The 16,566-nt window shown below is 48.1% G+C and overlaps 1 protein-coding gene and 1 pseudogene across 11 annotated transcripts in view; one reads left to right on the top strand and one right to left on the bottom strand.

The window, feature by feature from the left end:
• CDK5RAP2 (CDK5 regulatory subunit associated protein 2) overlaps window positions 1-16,566 on the top strand; it is a 153,323-nt gene that overhangs the window by 46,712 nt on the left and 90,045 nt on the right. For all 11 annotated transcript variants that reach the window (XM_077913110.1, XM_077913108.1, XM_077913111.1 and 8 more), the window contains 2 exons: window positions 1,604-1,696; window positions 9,012-9,230. In XM_077913110.1, coding sequence (XP_077769236.1) covers window positions 1,604-1,696; window positions 9,012-9,230 — 312 coding nt within the window. The remainder of the gene's footprint in view (window positions 1-1,603; window positions 1,697-9,011; window positions 9,231-16,566) is intronic.
• LOC144322866 (U2 spliceosomal RNA) lies at window positions 2,505-2,586 on the bottom strand (annotated as a pseudogene).

Below are 16,566 nucleotides of genomic sequence, written 5' to 3'. Positions count from 1 at the left end.
GGTGTCCCCAGTGCCCAGTCTTTTTAAAAGACAGTGGAGTTGAGATGAAGGACTTTTGGGAGGCAAGGCTGTGACCATGAACCTGTTAGCTACCTGGGTTGTTACCTTGGGGATCCAGGGTTGTGGCCAATGGTTCCTTGCTATTTTATCTTGTTAGTGTAGCTGTCTGTTGTTTTAGTAACTGAGCGAGGCACAGATACAGAGAGGAGACCCCAGCCCTGCTGGCAGCTCCAGTGAGGAAGAGAGACCGAGTGAAGGTGTGGTGAGGGGGGGACGTGCAGGGGGTGTGCAGGTGGGGGGGCAGGGGACCCGATCCAGATCAGGGCATGTGTGTGGGGCGGCACTTGGAGGGGGAGGAGTTTGAGCTGAATCTTGAAGGATGAGTAGGAGTTGGTTGGGGGTGAGGCAGAGAGGAGGACACTGGTGAACCCATTATGTTAGGTGAGAGCCTGATGGTGTTTGTGGAACCAAAAGCATCTTGCGGTTGTCTGCGCATCAAGTGCAGAACATCAGGGAGGCCAGAGAAGAAGCCGCGGAGGTTGCTTGGGGCGGCCAGTGGTGGTGGAATTAGTCACTTCTGGCGCTGTGGGTGGCCTGGAACTGAAGGCTCTACCAAGCAGATCACATTTGCATCTTAGTGGGTCTCGGGCTGAGTCTGGAGAGTGGATGGTAGGAGGGAGAGAGTGGGAGCAGAGGGCCCAGTAGCAGGACGAGGACCTAGAAGGGCTGGGTTAGAGCTGTGGCCGCTGCTGAACGGGGTCCAGGGGCAGGGCGTACTCAGACAACGAAATCAGAAATAATCTTACATCAGAGGTAGATTTGGGGAGGTTTGCTGAGGAGGATGACTTCTGGGCGTCTGGCTGCCGTGACTGGGATGTGGTGGCGTCACCAGCTCAGTGGACAGCATGGAAAAGGGCAGGACGGCAGGGTGGGTGAGGCGATGGCGGTGACGAGTCTGTTCACAGCGTGTGTGGAAGGGAACGAACAAGGCTGAGGATGGGGACGCAGGGGACGTCGGTTCTTCAGGGTGGGGAGAGGAGTGCACAAGGGACGTAGGACGAAGCGAGCCAAGGGACGGCGGTGCTGAAGAAGCCGAAGAGGGGAGGCTCTGAGTGATCACCAGGGTCCGAGGCCGCGGACACGTGGCTCACGGTACTCAGGGAATCTACCACCGTGAGATTTGAGAGTTGAGCCCCCTGCTGGGGCCCCGGTGGAGGGGCAGCCACGGGGGCTGGCAAAGTCTCGGGTGTGGCCGCGGGCGGAATGGGCTGCAGCAGGATGAGAGACTCTGGGGGTGGCCAGGCCAGGGTGCTGGGGGTGGCCTCTACGGACAGCCGTGGTCCCGGGCTTTGGCTCAGGCAGCCGTGACTTTAGCACCGGTCCCCGTCACCTCATCTAGCCCCACCGATGCTGGAGTTCGGGGAGTCGTCTCCTCCTCTCGTGGTCGCGGGAAGGGTCTCCCTCCAGAGAGGAGCGCCTGCCTCGGGAAGGCAGGCGGGAAGCCCGTGATCAGAGGCTGCACCGTTGGGCAGGAAGAGCCCTGACGTGCGCACAGCAAGCGGAGTCCAGTTGCATCCTTGGCCACTGTTCTTCTTTTACCCAGGTGGAAGACCTTAGCCGTGAAATGGAAGAGCTCAGTGCTGCCCTTGCGAAAGTCACAGACGCCCCCCAGGAGGCACAGACACAGAAGCTCCAGGTAAGCGGTCACCTGGCTTGCGGGCGGCCATGCCCTCGGTCCTTCCCCTGCTGAGGGCACGACTTGGCAGCTGGGAGGACCCCGGCAAACCCTGCGTGGCCATTAGGGACGGAGTTGGCCGTCCCATTGGAAGACATTCCCTCCCAGCTCTGGAGGCTTCACCAGGCCTCGTCAGTGCGATCGTGGCGGTGGTGGCAGCGGCCCCACCGTTAGTGCTGCGTTCGCTCAGTGCCCACAGCAGACCCCGCAGGACATGTGTCGTCCCGCATAATCTTCACCGCCCTGTGGAGAAGGTAGGTCGGCCTCTGCTGGATTTGGGGGGTTTTGAAGCTCAGGAGGGTGGGCAGCTTATTCACTGTCACACAGCTCGCCGGTGGCAGGCCACCTTCAAGTGTAGTAATTGCTGATAGTGACCGCCGGTGTGAATGGATCACAAGCCATGTGCCCAGCCCTGTGCCCAGGGCCCTGTGCGGATTGGCCCACAGGCTCTGTACAGCAGATCGCGGAGCAGACGCTGTCAGGGCCCGGGCTCGGGGTTGAGCGACTTGCATAGGGCCATGAAGGGGGTAGGGGAGAGAAGGGGAGAGAGCCAGGACTTGCGCCGGAGCCGGTCTCACTCCCAGACCTGTGCTTCCACCTGCCCCGCCTCTACCTCCCCTCACCTGGCTTCTAGAGTCCGGCTGCCTCCTGCCAGGTGTCACGTCCACACCTTGATGATCTGACCTGCCCTTCCCCCTTCTGTCCCTCAGCGTTGTACTCCAAGGACTCCCGCTGGTCACTGCCGTGATGTTCCGCCTTTCTGCTTAATTTTAGTTTTGTGTTTTTAATTATTTTAATATTTTCTTGCCATCTTCCTACACTTGATCTTAGCCAAAAGGCCGAGAAGCGATTCTTGCCATCTTTTTAGTTTCTCTCTACAGTGTATCCCTGTTACTAATGATGAGCCAATGACGTTCCACCCTCTGAATAAGCCCATACTGCTTCAAACTCTCCCTGCCACCCCTTCCTCCCACCATGTATTTTTGGTTATAAAGTAGAAGTTAGAAGCTAAATCTAATGCAAGACTGCTTGATTCCTATGATTCATGTCCCACGTCTCATCTTTTGCAGAGCTCTGGTTCATGGAAAGAATAATTGAAGTAATTTGGTTTAAATCATGGTGCACTAGAAACATAGGCAAGTCTCTCCCTGGGGATCTCAGATTTGCCTCCCGCACCGTGTGGTTGGAAGTGGAGCTGAGATGGCACCAAGGTGGTTTTCTTTTTCCTCCTTGCTTTGAAAATAACAAGTTTTAAAGGCTGAATTCTTAGTAAACCATTGATATTTCCTACTGCTTGAGGAAAGAAGTATGTTGGCGGTTGACAAGCAGAGAGACCAGACAGACATCCTTATAATCGTTGATGTTGTGCTTGTTATGTTGGGCCTTGAAGGAAAGAAGGTAGCCTCCTACATTCACTGTTACCCTGATTTATCACCTACACTTCTTAATTTCATAACTGTCAGTTCTAGGTGAAAGACTTTCAGAACGATTTTTGAGGTCTTGTCACTCACTGCCTTGGCCGGGCTTCTTGGCTTGCAAGATAGCAGAGGTCAGGAACTGTGCAAAGTCCTCGGGTTGTGCTCGCCTGCTGGGCTGTTCCCAGGGTGCGCATTTAATCCTCATCCACAGAGGTAGCAGGTTTACTGGTTTGGCAGGTTGTTGGGACTTGAACTCAAGCCTGACTCCAAAATCTGTGTTTTTGCCGCTGTTCTGATTGTGTGTGTGCGTGTGTGCGTACGAGTAAATGCACACAGTGTGCTTATATTGGCTGTTTCGTTACAAGGTCTACGTAGGTTGAATTTGCATGGGCCCTTGAAAATGCATTTTCTTTTATGTAGTGGGATTTTTCAGGATGTCATGTGATTTGAGCTAATTGCAGCTTGAGTGGAGTAGCCAAAGTTCACAGGGATGGCAGTAAGCCTGGCATTGAGACAGCAGGTGTGATATTCACATTCTTGGAGGGGTTGCCACAGTGCAGAGATGTGAATTCTGGTCACACGTGGGACTCTGTGAAGCCCACAGTGTCGGCTGCCTGCTGCTACCTCTGGACTCATTGAAAAATACATATTTTCAGATTGGAAATACAGGTTTTCCCCAATATCCAAAAGTAGACGTTTCGTATGAAATGTTCATAAGATAAAATAGCATAAAGCAAAGAAGCACTTACCATTAACTTGCATGGAAAAATTTTTGAGCATTCTCAGACCTAAAAAACCACTTCTCTTTTTTTAGGCTTTTCTGACGCTTTAGGACACACATCATCCTGCTAACAGAAACACGAAATAAATCAAGATAAAGCAGATGCTTGCAAGACACTGCTGTTCAGAGCTCTGGTGGCTTGAGATGCTCAGTGTAGTTCCAGGGAGGGCTTGTGGTGGGGCCGCCCTCACTGCTCCGGGTGCGGGCTGCCTCTAATGGCTCGCTGCAAAACCAATGCAGAATGCCCTTTCCCTTTTTTTTTTTTTTTTTTAATCGAAGTGTACTGGACACATAATATTATATAAGTTTCAGGTGTAAAACATAGTGATGCAACATTTATATGTATTACAAAGTGATCACAATGAATCTAGCTACCATCTGTCACCACACGTAGCTGTTACTGGTGTTATTAACTGTATTCTCTGTGCTGTAGTTACACCCTTGTGACCTCTTTTATAACTGGAAGTTCGTACTGTTTATTAATCTCATTCCTCTCTTTTGCCCATCTCTTCACCCCCCTTCTCCTCTGACAACCATTGAATTGGTCTCTGTATCTGCGAATATAACTTGGTGCCTTTTCCATAGAAGTGCAGGTCCTTCTCTGATTTCTTTTGGTTAGCGAAAACAGGTGCTCTGTAGGTCTTCTGGGGCCTAATGCGAACTTTTGGAAAGTATACCTGTGCATACCTCTCCCCGCTCAGCTGTAAAAGTAAAATTGCACGTTGGAGGAATTTAAAAAGTACTTAAGACAGTGGAAAGAGGTTGATAGATGTCACCAGTAAAGTCATGTCTAAAGATGCGAGTTGACTTTTTGCTTATTTATACTTACATAGAACCTTTTTTAAAAAATATTTTATTCATTTATTCATCACACACACACACACACACACATACACACACACACAGAGAGACAGAGACTCAGGCAGAGGGAGAAGCAGGCTCCATGCAGGGAGCCCGACACGGGACCCAATCCCGGGTCTCCAGGATCACGCCTTGGGCCGAAGGCAGGCGCCAAACCGCCGAGCCACTCAGGGATCCCCTACATAGAACCTTTGAAACAGTAGATAGGATCATAATACCTATTTTAATCTATAATCTTTTTTTATCTAGAATTCTTATCATGACAGTATGTATAGATCTATTCACTCCTTTTTAAAAATTTTCATTTTTTAAAAAATTTTCATTTTGAAATAATTGTAGACTCACATGCAGTAGATTTCTGTATACTTTTTCTGGTTCTCCCAAAGGTGATGTCTTGCCTAACGTTAGTAACGATATCACAACCAGGACGTCGGTGTTGGTGCAGTCCATGGTTGTTACTCAGATTTCAGCGGTTTGACATGCACTTGTGTGTGTGTGTGTGTGTGTGTGTGTGTGTGTTTATCCCTATGCTCTCAGACAGCCTCAGGTGGTCCACTGGATGTATGTAACCATATTACTTTACTGGGGAGAACATGGTGGGGTGGGACATGTATTTGAATCTTGACTCTGCTCTTCACTATCGCTTGGGCAAGATATTTGAGCTCTCGCAGCCTTCTTACCCATCGGGAAATGCGGATAATCACACTTAGGTCACATAATCCTTACAAGGACTACTCGAGACCGTGTATCTGGGCACAGGTCGTAATTTAGTAAATGTTGTTAACTCATCCTTAGGTTGGGTAGTATTAAAAAAAAAACAATGTTGGGGACGCCTGGGTGGCTCAATGGTTGAGGATCTGCCTTTGGCTCAGGGTGTGATCCCATGGTCCCGGGATCGAGTTCCGGCATTGAGTCCCGCGTCGGGCTCCCTGCACGGAGCCTGCTTCTCCCTCTGCCTACATCTCTGCTTCTCTCTCTCTGTGTCTCGCATGAATAAATACAAAAGAAAAAAAAAAAAAAGACTTCCACCTTCAAGCTGATACCTGCAACAATGTTGTTAATACTTAGATATTAAAAAAAAAAAAAGTTGGGCAGTATTACCTTCTGGCATTAAAATACAGTAGTTCCTTTGGTCGATTTTTCAAATTCTCTGTTAATGGTGTTCTGCAAGTAGCTTTTAGTTTGAGGAAACTCTCCATATTGTCTCTTGATTGGGAAAGGAAGATTATGCAAGTGCTGGAGAAGGGGAATTAGATTTGTTGAGCCTGCGTTCCTGGACACGAGACTTTAGTGATCCTGTTTAATCTTCAGGACGGCCGTGTGAAGTAGAGATTTCACAGACGAGGAAGCGCAACTGCAGAAAAGTTAACTCCTCCCAAGTCACAAAGCTAGAACTGGGCTTTGAACTCTGGGCTCTGTGAGTCTCTATTAAACTCCTCATGTGTCTGCACTGTGGGGAAGGGTGGTTTGGCTCAGACGGTGTTTGGCCTTGAGTTTCTGAGTAGGTCTAATTGCGCCAAATGTTTACCACCTGCTTGTAAGCACCCCTCTGATGACATGGAATTCAGAAAGCAGGGTGTCGTGCAGAAAAAGGTAAAAAACTTTCCAAAGTATCTCAAAGGGCCATTTAAGGAAAATTGAACATGGAAATTATCTTTATGGTGTGAGGATGAATTTGAACTTTTTAAAAGAGGCTCTGTCATTGTTACTTGCGCGATAACCCACAGAACGTTCATCACTTTATAATAACGCTTACTTTAATTGTCGCTGTGGCTGGCCTGTGTTTAACAAGCTCCTAATTGGTGTTCCTGTCTCTAGCCTTCCCTTGTTTGAATTCAGTCTTGTTTTAATTCTTGCTAGTTTATTGGTGTTAATTGGAATCTTCACTGGAATGGGCGAGGCAGTATAGCGCTATGGAGAGTCCCAGATTTAATCACTTATGATCTGGTGACGGGCTCGTCATTCTGAGCCTCAGTTGCTTAGGTAGGGACAGTGACGAGTACTTTGTAGGGTTGGTCATGGAAATAGAGATACAGTGTGTGCAAAAGCACCTGGTTTAGCTCCAGTGCTTAATAAAAGGTAACTGAAAATTGCTCAAGATGAGCATTTTTCCTATTATTGTTTATCTTCTTTTGTTTCTTGAGTTTATTTAAGTAAGCATTGCCCCAGATACTTTTTTTTAGGCCTTGTTTTAGGCCTTGGTTTCCTACTCTTTTTAAAACTTTTGATTTTAGGGCACCTGGGTGGCTCAGTCGATTGAGTGTCTGCCTTCAGCTCAGGTCATGATCCCAGGGTCCTGGGATGGAGCCCCACGTGGGGCTCCCTGCTCAGCGGGGAGCCTGCTTCTCCCTTTCCCTCTGCCCTCCCTCTGCTCTTGGGCTCTCTCTCACATAAATAAGTAAAATCTTTAAAAAAAAATTGTTGATTTTTAAGGGAAAGTAAAACAGAAGCTTCTCTAAAACCCACTTTGGAATGTGAATGGGGTTCCTCCTCAGTCTCTGTTGCAAGGTCCTAAATAGCAGTGGAGAAACATGAGATGGCCCCGCTTCTCCAGGATTAACAGTGGCTGTAGCCCGTCTCTCCTAACAACTAGGACTTGACCGGCAATGGTGGTGGAGCTGGGTCTCCTGGAAAGGCCAAGAGGCCGGAGCCATTCCCTTTACCCTATGGTCTGAATTGTGGCCTTCACAGCTCATGTGTCCCTTGCTTTTGAATTTTTAATCATGAGCCTTTGTCCAATCCAAAGAACGGATTAAAAAAAAAGTTTATTTTCTCCTTAGTATTATATATGCTTCAAATTTTCTTTCGGGAGACTAGAAAGGAGGAAAAAAATGGGGAATCAGGAGATCACGTAGCCACACTGTTCACATTTTGATGTGTTTCTTTCTCGGCTTTCTCCTCTGCATAGATTTTATTTTTTAGAGCATTCAAATTTAATCTTCTATTTTTTCATATCATGTTGTGACTTGGAATGTCCCCATGTTACCAGTTTAGGTTCTTCGTTTTTCCTGTTAAAGTAAATCTGTGATGGATGACTTTGTGCATAAGGCTTTTCCCCCCTTATGTTTTGGATTCTTCTCCTGAGATTGAATCCTGGGAACGGAATCATCAGGATGAGTGTGAACATGTCTGTCCTGTATACACACACTTGATGTATGTAATCTGTCCACAGAAAGTTACACTAATTCACATTCCTGCCAGTGTGTTTCTGGGCTTCTGGATGCCTGGTCAGTTCTCAAAAGTTAATATTAATTGTGTTGCTTCATAGTAAGTTTGCCAGCACTGGATATTCTCATTAAAACAATCTTGTTAAATGAAAGCTTGTTTTAATTTACTCTTTTTGACTCCTAACTCTGGGAAACGAACTAGGGGTGGTGGGAGGGGAGGAGGGCGGGGGATTGGGGGTGAATGGGTGACGGGCACTGAGTGGGGCACTTGACGGGATGAGCACTGGGTGTTATTCTGTATGTTGGTAAATTGAACACCAATAAAAAATTGATTTATTAAAAAAATAATTTACTCTTTTTGGTTATTGGTGAGTTACAGTATTTTTTCCAAATGCTTGACAATTACATATGTATTTTCTACTAAACTGTAATAATGAAGTAAGGATGTTCTGGACATAATTAACCCTTGGACTCTGCTGAATTTACAGCCGCTCGCGGTGGCCATGCAGCTGCCACACTGACCGCTTCTGTTTCTCCAGGCGACTTTGGGTGTGAGCTGCTCCAACCTCAGCGAGCTTTGCAGGCGCTTGATCCGCCTCTGCTTCTCAGGTGGCTCTCTTCGTGTTCCACCTTTTACAGATAACTTGGTGGAGTTGTTTTTCTTTTTTAAATCATTATAAAAGTAACATGCTCCGTAACCTTAGAACATTCAAAAGAAGTGAAGGAAGAAAATCGCCCATGTACCCACCCAACTTAAGGCAGTTTCTGACATTCTGTGCTTTTCTTTGTTGTCTTAAAAAAAAATGCATCTTTTATACAGTTGTAGCCTCTTCCCCCCTTCACATCAACATGGGGGCATAATCATTACTCTGTGTTATTTCAAAATCTACGTGTTCTTTGTGGTTTGGGTCCTAGAGGTTGTCTACGTTAATCTTTTTCTTCCCTAACTCCCCGCTCCCTACCCCAAGGCGAAAAAGGAGCACAGATTTCTTGGTCTGTTTCATGTGCTACAGAGTGAGCTCATCTCCGCTGTCTGCCTCCTCTTCCAGGGGTCTGAAGATTATGAGGCTGCTCTGTTAGAAAAGGTGGCGCTTTTGGCACAGCTGCACTCAGAAAACATCAACAAGAGCGCAGAGAACCACAGACTGCGTAGGAACATTAAGAAGGTCACCCAGGAGCTTAGCGACCTGCAGCAGGAGAGGGAGCGGCTGGAGAAGGACTTGGAGGAAGCCCATCGTGACAGGGGCAGAGGAGACCACACCATCCACGTGAGCAGCATGCTGTGGTCGGGCTGGGGTGCTGGATTGCTGTTTCTGGTTTTAGGGAGATCGTCTCTGCAAAAGACCTAGAAAAATCTGAAAAATGTAAAGAAGAAAATATCTCGCTCATCATCTTGGGATTCTCTCTTTCTCTGTCTCTCATACACACACACACACACGCACGCACACACTATTGGTATCAAGCTGAAAATGCGGTTTTGTGTCTTGCTTTTTGTTAATTGAATGTTCTCTTTTTGGTATGTTGCCATGTTATGAGTGTTCTTCAGAAACATGTTTTTGTTTGTTTTTTGGTGCAAGCATAGTACTTCATCACTTGGATGTGCTACAGTTTATTTAGGCCCTTATGGTAGAATGTTTAGGTCATGAAACTTTTTCTTTTTTAAGGTTTTATTTATTTATTTGCGAGAGACACACAGAGAGAGGCAGAGACAGAGGCAGAGGGAGAAGCAGGCTCCCTGCGGGGAGCCCGACGTGGGACTCGATCCTGGGACCCCGGGGTCACGCCCTGGGCTGAAGGCAGACGCTCAACCACTGAGCCCCTCGGGCACCCCAGTTAAACTTTTTTTGCTTTATAACAAGTGTGATAGCAAACATCCTTGTATGTAAATATTTTTCCATTGATTATTTCCAGATAGAGCTATAATTATTGGGTCAAAGAGGATGAATATTTAAACATTATTATATAGCTATACTCAAATTGTTTCCCAGAATGATTGTACCAGGTTTCTCTTTACGAGAGTGATCCTTTTTTAAAGACTATTTTTCAACATTGGATAGCATTTGAAAAATTCTGAATTTGGTAGGCAAAATACAGTTTATCTTTGAAAGTTTCTATTATAGGGGCACTGGGGTGGCTCATTCAGTTAAGCATCCAAGTCTGTTTATTTTTTTATTTTATATTTTTAAAAGATTTTACTTATCTATTTATTTATTTAGTGGGGTAGGGGAGGGGCGGGAGGGGAGGGGCACAGGGAGAGGGAAAGAGCTGAAATCCAGAGCCAGTTGCTTAGACTTGGGACTCTGTGCTCTGCAGGGAGTCTGCTTGAGGGTTTTCTCTCTCCCTCTCCCACTGCCCCTCCACCTGCTCGTACTATTTCAAATAAATCTTTAAAGAAATTTTAAAAAATAAATGAATCTTAAAAAAAATTTCTCTTGTATTTAAACTTAAACATTCATTGCCCTGAGAGTCACATCTAGATGCCTCGCCTTGGTGCAGTTCGGTGGGATAGGGCCTAAGTCTGAGTGATCATTGACACGTTGTGGATGATCTGCTCGGGGACCCTGGGCGGGCAGAGGACCTCTCTCGCGTGGACAGTCGTTGTAGTAGAGGTGTCTGAGGGAGCGTCCAGGTACTACAGTGTAGCTCTCCAGTGGCTGCCACGGGCGGGGTCATCAGGATCCATTGCGTGAAATCCTGACGCTGGCACTGGCACGAGCATTGAAATGCAAACATTCATATGTTTTAACAAAAATATTAATGAACATCAAGGGAACAGTAGTGGAAATTTAGAAACATAAAATGTCACTTACAGTTCCACCAGTGACTGTGGTTTTCAGTGTCACCCTTCAGACATGGTGCCACTGGGCCCTAATCCAGTTAGAGGCTGACTACTGTTCTGTGTTCTTTGATCCTGGACGTTATCAGGGGCATTTCTCCATATAGTGTGGCCTCCAGCCTGATGGCGTTGAATGGTGCACGCTCTTCCCTGACTACATTTCACCTGCTTTACTTAATTTCCTGCTCTCTGGGACAGTTTGGTTGTTGAAATGATTCCACAATAACATCCTTGGGCATATAGACATTTCCCCTTGAATTCCTAGGATTTGAGTGAGTTTACTAGGTCAGATGGTACAAATATTTTATACTAGTTAATCATGTTGCCGAATTATTTGTGCAGAGGGCTGGCCCAACGTATGCTGCCACCAGCGATCTTGGAGTATAGCAGTTTACTGTGCGTTATTAAAGTATAGGTTTCCTGTTTGCTTTTGAACACCAAGTATACCTGGTTTAGATGTTGATGCACGTGTAAAATGTGACCTCTGAAAGTTTTATCTTTTCTAACGGTGGAGATGTTATATTTGACAAAATGCAAGGCAGCTTAAAATCTATAGAATTAGTGCAAAAGATCCTGGGATTGGAGTAGTCGGGAAACCCTCTGGGGGGAGGTGGCACTTGAGTTGAGCGAGAAGAGTAGGGCTTGAGTTGTGTGCCGCACGGAGGAGGTAAGGAAAAGACTGGCAAGACGGTCCTTCCACACAGGTGCAGTTGGCATATCAGTTCTTACTCCCTGACTGCTGGGTAACTTCCTCTTAGTTTAAAATACCTTGTCCCCTCCGCCCCCAACTGTCATTAGAAACAGGCTCATTCAATAGAATTGGGTTGGGGACACACACATACGTCTCCCCCCCCCTTCTTTTCTTTTCTTTTCTTTTCTTTTCTTTTCTTTTCTTTTCTTTTCTTTTCTTTTCTTTCTTTTCTTCTTTTCTTTCTTTTCTTTTTTCTTTTCTTTTCTCTTTTCTTTTCTTTTCTTTTCTTTTCTTTTCTTTCTTTTTCCTTCCTTCCTTCCTTCCTTCCTTCCTTCCTTCCTTCCTTCCTTCCTTCCTTCCTTCTCCATCCATACACACTTTTTTTTTTAAAATTATAACTTACTCTTGGTAAACATTTGAAATAGCTGCATAATATTACATCAGGTGGAGATGCTGTAATTTATTTACCTATCCCTCTTGTGTCACACGTTGTTGGTGGTTCCATAATTCACTTATTCATGTAAACCTTGGTGCTTCTGGAGGACTGCTGGGCTGCCGTGGCTAGCTGATGTATTTCTGTGTAACGTGTGCACATCTTTGTGAGGAGGCAGGGGCTGTTTGGTGAAGAAAGCAAGGGGCATGTGATGAGCGGGGCACTTGGGGTCGAGTATACTGTGGGTAGGAAGGTTCTTTCCCCCCAGTGACAGAAACCCAGCTTGAACTAACTTAGGCAAAAAGAGAAATGTATTTCCTTGGGTGACTATAGTGCTGGAGGGATGGAGACTGGAACGCTGCTGGGACCGAATCTTGGTCTCTGGGAGCTGGCTTCTTTCTCTCCAGTTCCAGCTGGCTAGACCATCGTTGCCGTCCTGCTGGGGTCACATGTTCCCAGTTGATTACATAGGAGGAAGGAGGACTCTCACACTCTGCTGCCCCCACGGCGTCCCTGTCAGGATGGCCAGAGGCCCGGCGTGGGTCCATCCCCAGCCGTCTTTGTCAGAATGTGTGCGTAGGTTCGGGTGCATGCACGTGTGAGTCCCATCATCGACAGCCTCCTCTAGAAGCACATGTTTGGGAGGGATGAGCAGTTACCCCCAGAAAGGGTTGTGTTGTTTCAGACCAAAACAGCCACTGTGTACTCTGTGTGCCTACCTCAGGTGAACATGACCATGACCCAGAGCTTTCTGGCATCTCATCAGGACTACATTTGTACATCAGGTTATATATATGTTTCTGGCAAGATGATCTGGCCATGGCTCCTTTCCTTTTGTGTGTGTACAGCATCACAGTGGTATCTCTACTTACCTTCTGGTTACGGTATAAGAATTTGGCTGTGTCTGTCTCCTATGAATGTTTCACACCAGGCGTGGGGCTTGGCTTGTTCAGCGTCTAGGGAACATGATGGGTGATGTTTTACCTTATGGTCCTGAGATAAATGCAGAGGTAGAGCCTGACCCGCTGGCCCCACCTGTCTCGTCTGTTTGTTCTATAACAGGCTCTTTAATGAACTTGATTCACTCATCGGCTGCTACTGCTGCTGCTTGTGGATTGAGACAAACAAATAAGCAGACCTTTTAGTGGCCTCTATTTCTTTCCTTTTTTTGATGGAGGGGGGAGGGGGAGAAGAAGAGGGAGAGAAAGAATCTAAGACAGCCTCCATGCTCAGCACGGAGCCCGACTCGGGACTTGATCTCAGGACCCTGAGGTCATAACCTGAGCCAAAATCAAGAGACGGGTGATTAATAACCAGCTGGGCCACCCAGGCGCCGCTTGTAGCCTCTTCTGTCCCAACAAAGGAAAGGGAAAAGGAAAGAGAGAAAGGGGAAAGAAGGGAAAGGGTCCCACGCGTGCAGTCAGCAACATTGAGCACTGCGCAGGCCCTCTGTTAGGCAGGGGACAGTTCCATGACGGGTGTGAGCAAAGCACACGGAAACAGAGCAGGGAGGTGGCTTGCAGAATCAGAGAAGGCTCTAGGGAAGGGCAACTTGTGAACTGGTTCTGAAGTTCGAGTTAAATAAAGGTTAATTGATAGGCAAGGGGCAGAGGGTTTTGTGTGGATGGTGAGGGCACAGAGGTAGGAGAGCACATGGTGTTTTTGGAGAAACAAAACAAGAATGTCTGATTTGAAGTATTCTGAGATATTATTTGGGGCTTTAAAATTGTAATTTATTCTTTTGATGTCTCAAAAACATTTTTAGAAGTTTACGGGAAGTCATAGAAATGAGATTAAAAATAAAGGTAAAGGCCGTCAGGTCTAGGAACAGGCAGCAGAGTGAGTGAGGAGGATGCTCCCTGGTGTATCTGACACAGTTCCGAAGACGGGGGCTTAAATTCAGCTGGTGGCCCCTGGCAGCGGACGTCACGGGAAATCGGCTACAGGGTCTCCAGTGTCTGAAGAGGAACCGGTTAAGGTAAAGGGACGGCTCTGGCCAGCACTCAGGCCCAAGGGCAGTCTTGCTCCCCCGGGCTCCTGAAGGGTTCTGGGAGCGGGACGGAGCCTCGGACAGGACGGCCTGCGGCGGGAGCCGTCTCGCGCCGGGCCACGTCCACGCCTCCCGGGTCGGCGAGCTCGGAAGAACGGATTCCAGTCGCTGGGACGTGTCTGGCTGTGTCCGTTACTCTCGTTTCTTGGACGAGAGCTACCACCCAGACGTGCTGCGGGCCTGCTTGTGGGCGAGCCCCGACCCCGCCTCTGCGGGGGCTGCCGCCAAGCATCCTGGCGCTGTTGTGGCACTGCCTGGATTCCCTCTGATGGTCAGCTGACCCGATACCTCTGGGTGTGATCAAACCATCCTTTGCTCACGATGGAAAGCTTTATGGCCCTGTCTTCGCGCTTACTCTCCGCTTTTCGGGGGAGACGGTGCCTGTCCGAGCAGGCATCTTGCAGCGGGGGCACATGACTTCACCATGTCCGACGGCGCCGTCAGAGGCTGTGCTTGTATCGCCTGTGATTGCCGCGACCTGTGCCAGCCGACGCCGCGCGTGGGATACTTTGCCGTCGTCATTTGTTTATCCAAGGAACGTTCGCTGAGTCCTGGCGGTGGTGGGGCCCTGTGGGCAGGCTCTGGTGAATACAGCTTTGGTTTTTACTTGGGGGTCCTTCCACAACCAGAAAGGTCCAAACGTGAGGGTCTCAGGATGGATCCCTGTATTGTATTATAGCTCCTTGCCACCAGAGGGACCCACATCCCTGCGAGGACATTCAGGTCTTTGCAAAAACAAACAAAAAGCTGGTGTTCCCAAGTCGGTGTCTTAACTGTGATGTTTAAAGTGTACTGGCTTGTGCGGTTTACAACAGGAATGCTGCTCCGATCGTCGCATCCTTGCCCTCATACCTTGACTTTGATACGTTGTTTGGCTCTAGAGACTGAAGGGCTCTCCTTTTAGTATTGCACGTGTGTGCACGCGCATGTGCGTGCGTGTGCATGCGTGCTGCGTGTGTGTGTGTGTGTGTGTGTGTGTGTGATGGAGGTAAACCTTTATTTTCGATTTGCTCCTCTGGCCCAGGCGTTCTGTATGCTACCTGGGGTGCGTGGGGGAAAGGAGCAACGCTAGTCTTTTTCTTCTCCTTTATGAGCAACGCGTACGAGACATTGGTTTAGCTGTATTCCCCCGACTGCCTCGTAATGCTCTCATCTGTTACAAGACCTGTCATCCGCTGCTCTGACAAGTGTGTGCTTCAGTACCTGGGCACTTAGCTCTGTGGGGATGCATTTGCTGGCTAAAGCCCAAAAATCTAATTAAAGTTGTACCCATCACCCAGCTGGCTAATCCCGTGTGCTTTGACAGGAGCAGGTTTAATTTCAGGGTAGTTCATCCCGAACCCCTTCGGTTTCACATGTGTCTGTTGACGGATAGCTCCAGACGAGGTTATGACAGCGTTCAGAGCATCTCCTGTGATCCGTAGTCAAAACACGGCATTTGGAGGCCGTGTTTGTAGGCTGGTTGGGTCGGCCTAGGACCACAGACCTGAGGGAGCGGGATTCTTCCCAAGGGTCAGAGCTCTTCGTGCCTTGTTTTTGATTTAATCGGGTATGAAGAGTCTGAGCTGAGTCCTCGAAGAACAATACGCAGTTTAAATGGTCTGTGCGGGAGGAGGTTCCATCCCTGCAATATCCAGTCACTCTTAAGCGAGGCTGAGTGCGGAGACTCGGGTCCGGCTGGGTTTGAGTTCTGGCCCGTCACCTGCTAGCTGGTGGGCCGTGAGCCAGTAGCTTTGCCTCCCCAAACTGCGGTGTCTGTTTCTTGTTAGAAGGACACGGCTTGGTTGTAGGGATTATCTGAGGGAGGATAGCACTTACGAGCATAATGCCCGGCACATCTTAGCTGGTCGGTGAAGAGTTGCTGTTTTGATGATGGAGATGATGCCACTGCCCTGGGGAGGAGAAACTTGGCAGTTTGAGCTCGTGTCTTTGGAGCAGTGGGCAACAGTGCAGGATTTGGGTTCGAATTTTGGTGGTAGCAGGCACTCAAGCCTCTAGGTCAGTGGCTTAACCTCTCTAGGGTGGCGCAGTGGTTTGGCGCCTGCCTTTGGCCCAGGGCGCGATCCTGGAGACCCGGGATCGAATCCCACATTGGGCTCTCGGTGCATGGAGCCTGCTTCTCTCTCTGCCTGTGTCTCTGCCTCTCTCTCTCTCTCTCTGTGACTATCATAAATAAATAAAAAAATTTAAAAAAAATTAAAAAAAAAAACAACTAAGGTTTTCTCCCCTAAAATGGGGTTGATTATACCTGCTTTCGGAGTAAGTGAATGAATAATAAAATTTAACGCACGAGAAAGTGCTTCCTCTGGTTCCTGGCACGTGGAGGTAGATGGCTTGGTGGATCGGACGCCTCTTCTTTGCTCTTTTCCTGCTTCTAACTGCACAGCAGGTGCTGGCTCAGGACCTTAGCGAACCGTTGACCCCTAGAATCTAGGGGACACCGTTGACTAATGAAGGTGGCCGCCCCGTCAGCAGCCAGGTCAGCGAAGCTGTACACTTCTTCCTTGGTCACCATCCCTCTCCCCTTGTCTGTCCCTTTCCCGCGGACTGATCCCCCAGGACGGGAGGCCGACCGCGTGGAGAGTGACGGCCGG

Source organism: Canis aureus, chromosome 10 (assembly GCF_053574225.1).
Source record: "Canis aureus isolate CA01 chromosome 10, VMU_Caureus_v.1.0, whole genome shotgun sequence".
NCBI classification, from domain to species: domain Eukaryota; kingdom Metazoa; phylum Chordata; class Mammalia; order Carnivora; family Canidae; genus Canis; species Canis aureus.
This window is presented reverse-complemented; position numbering and strand designations above follow the sequence as displayed.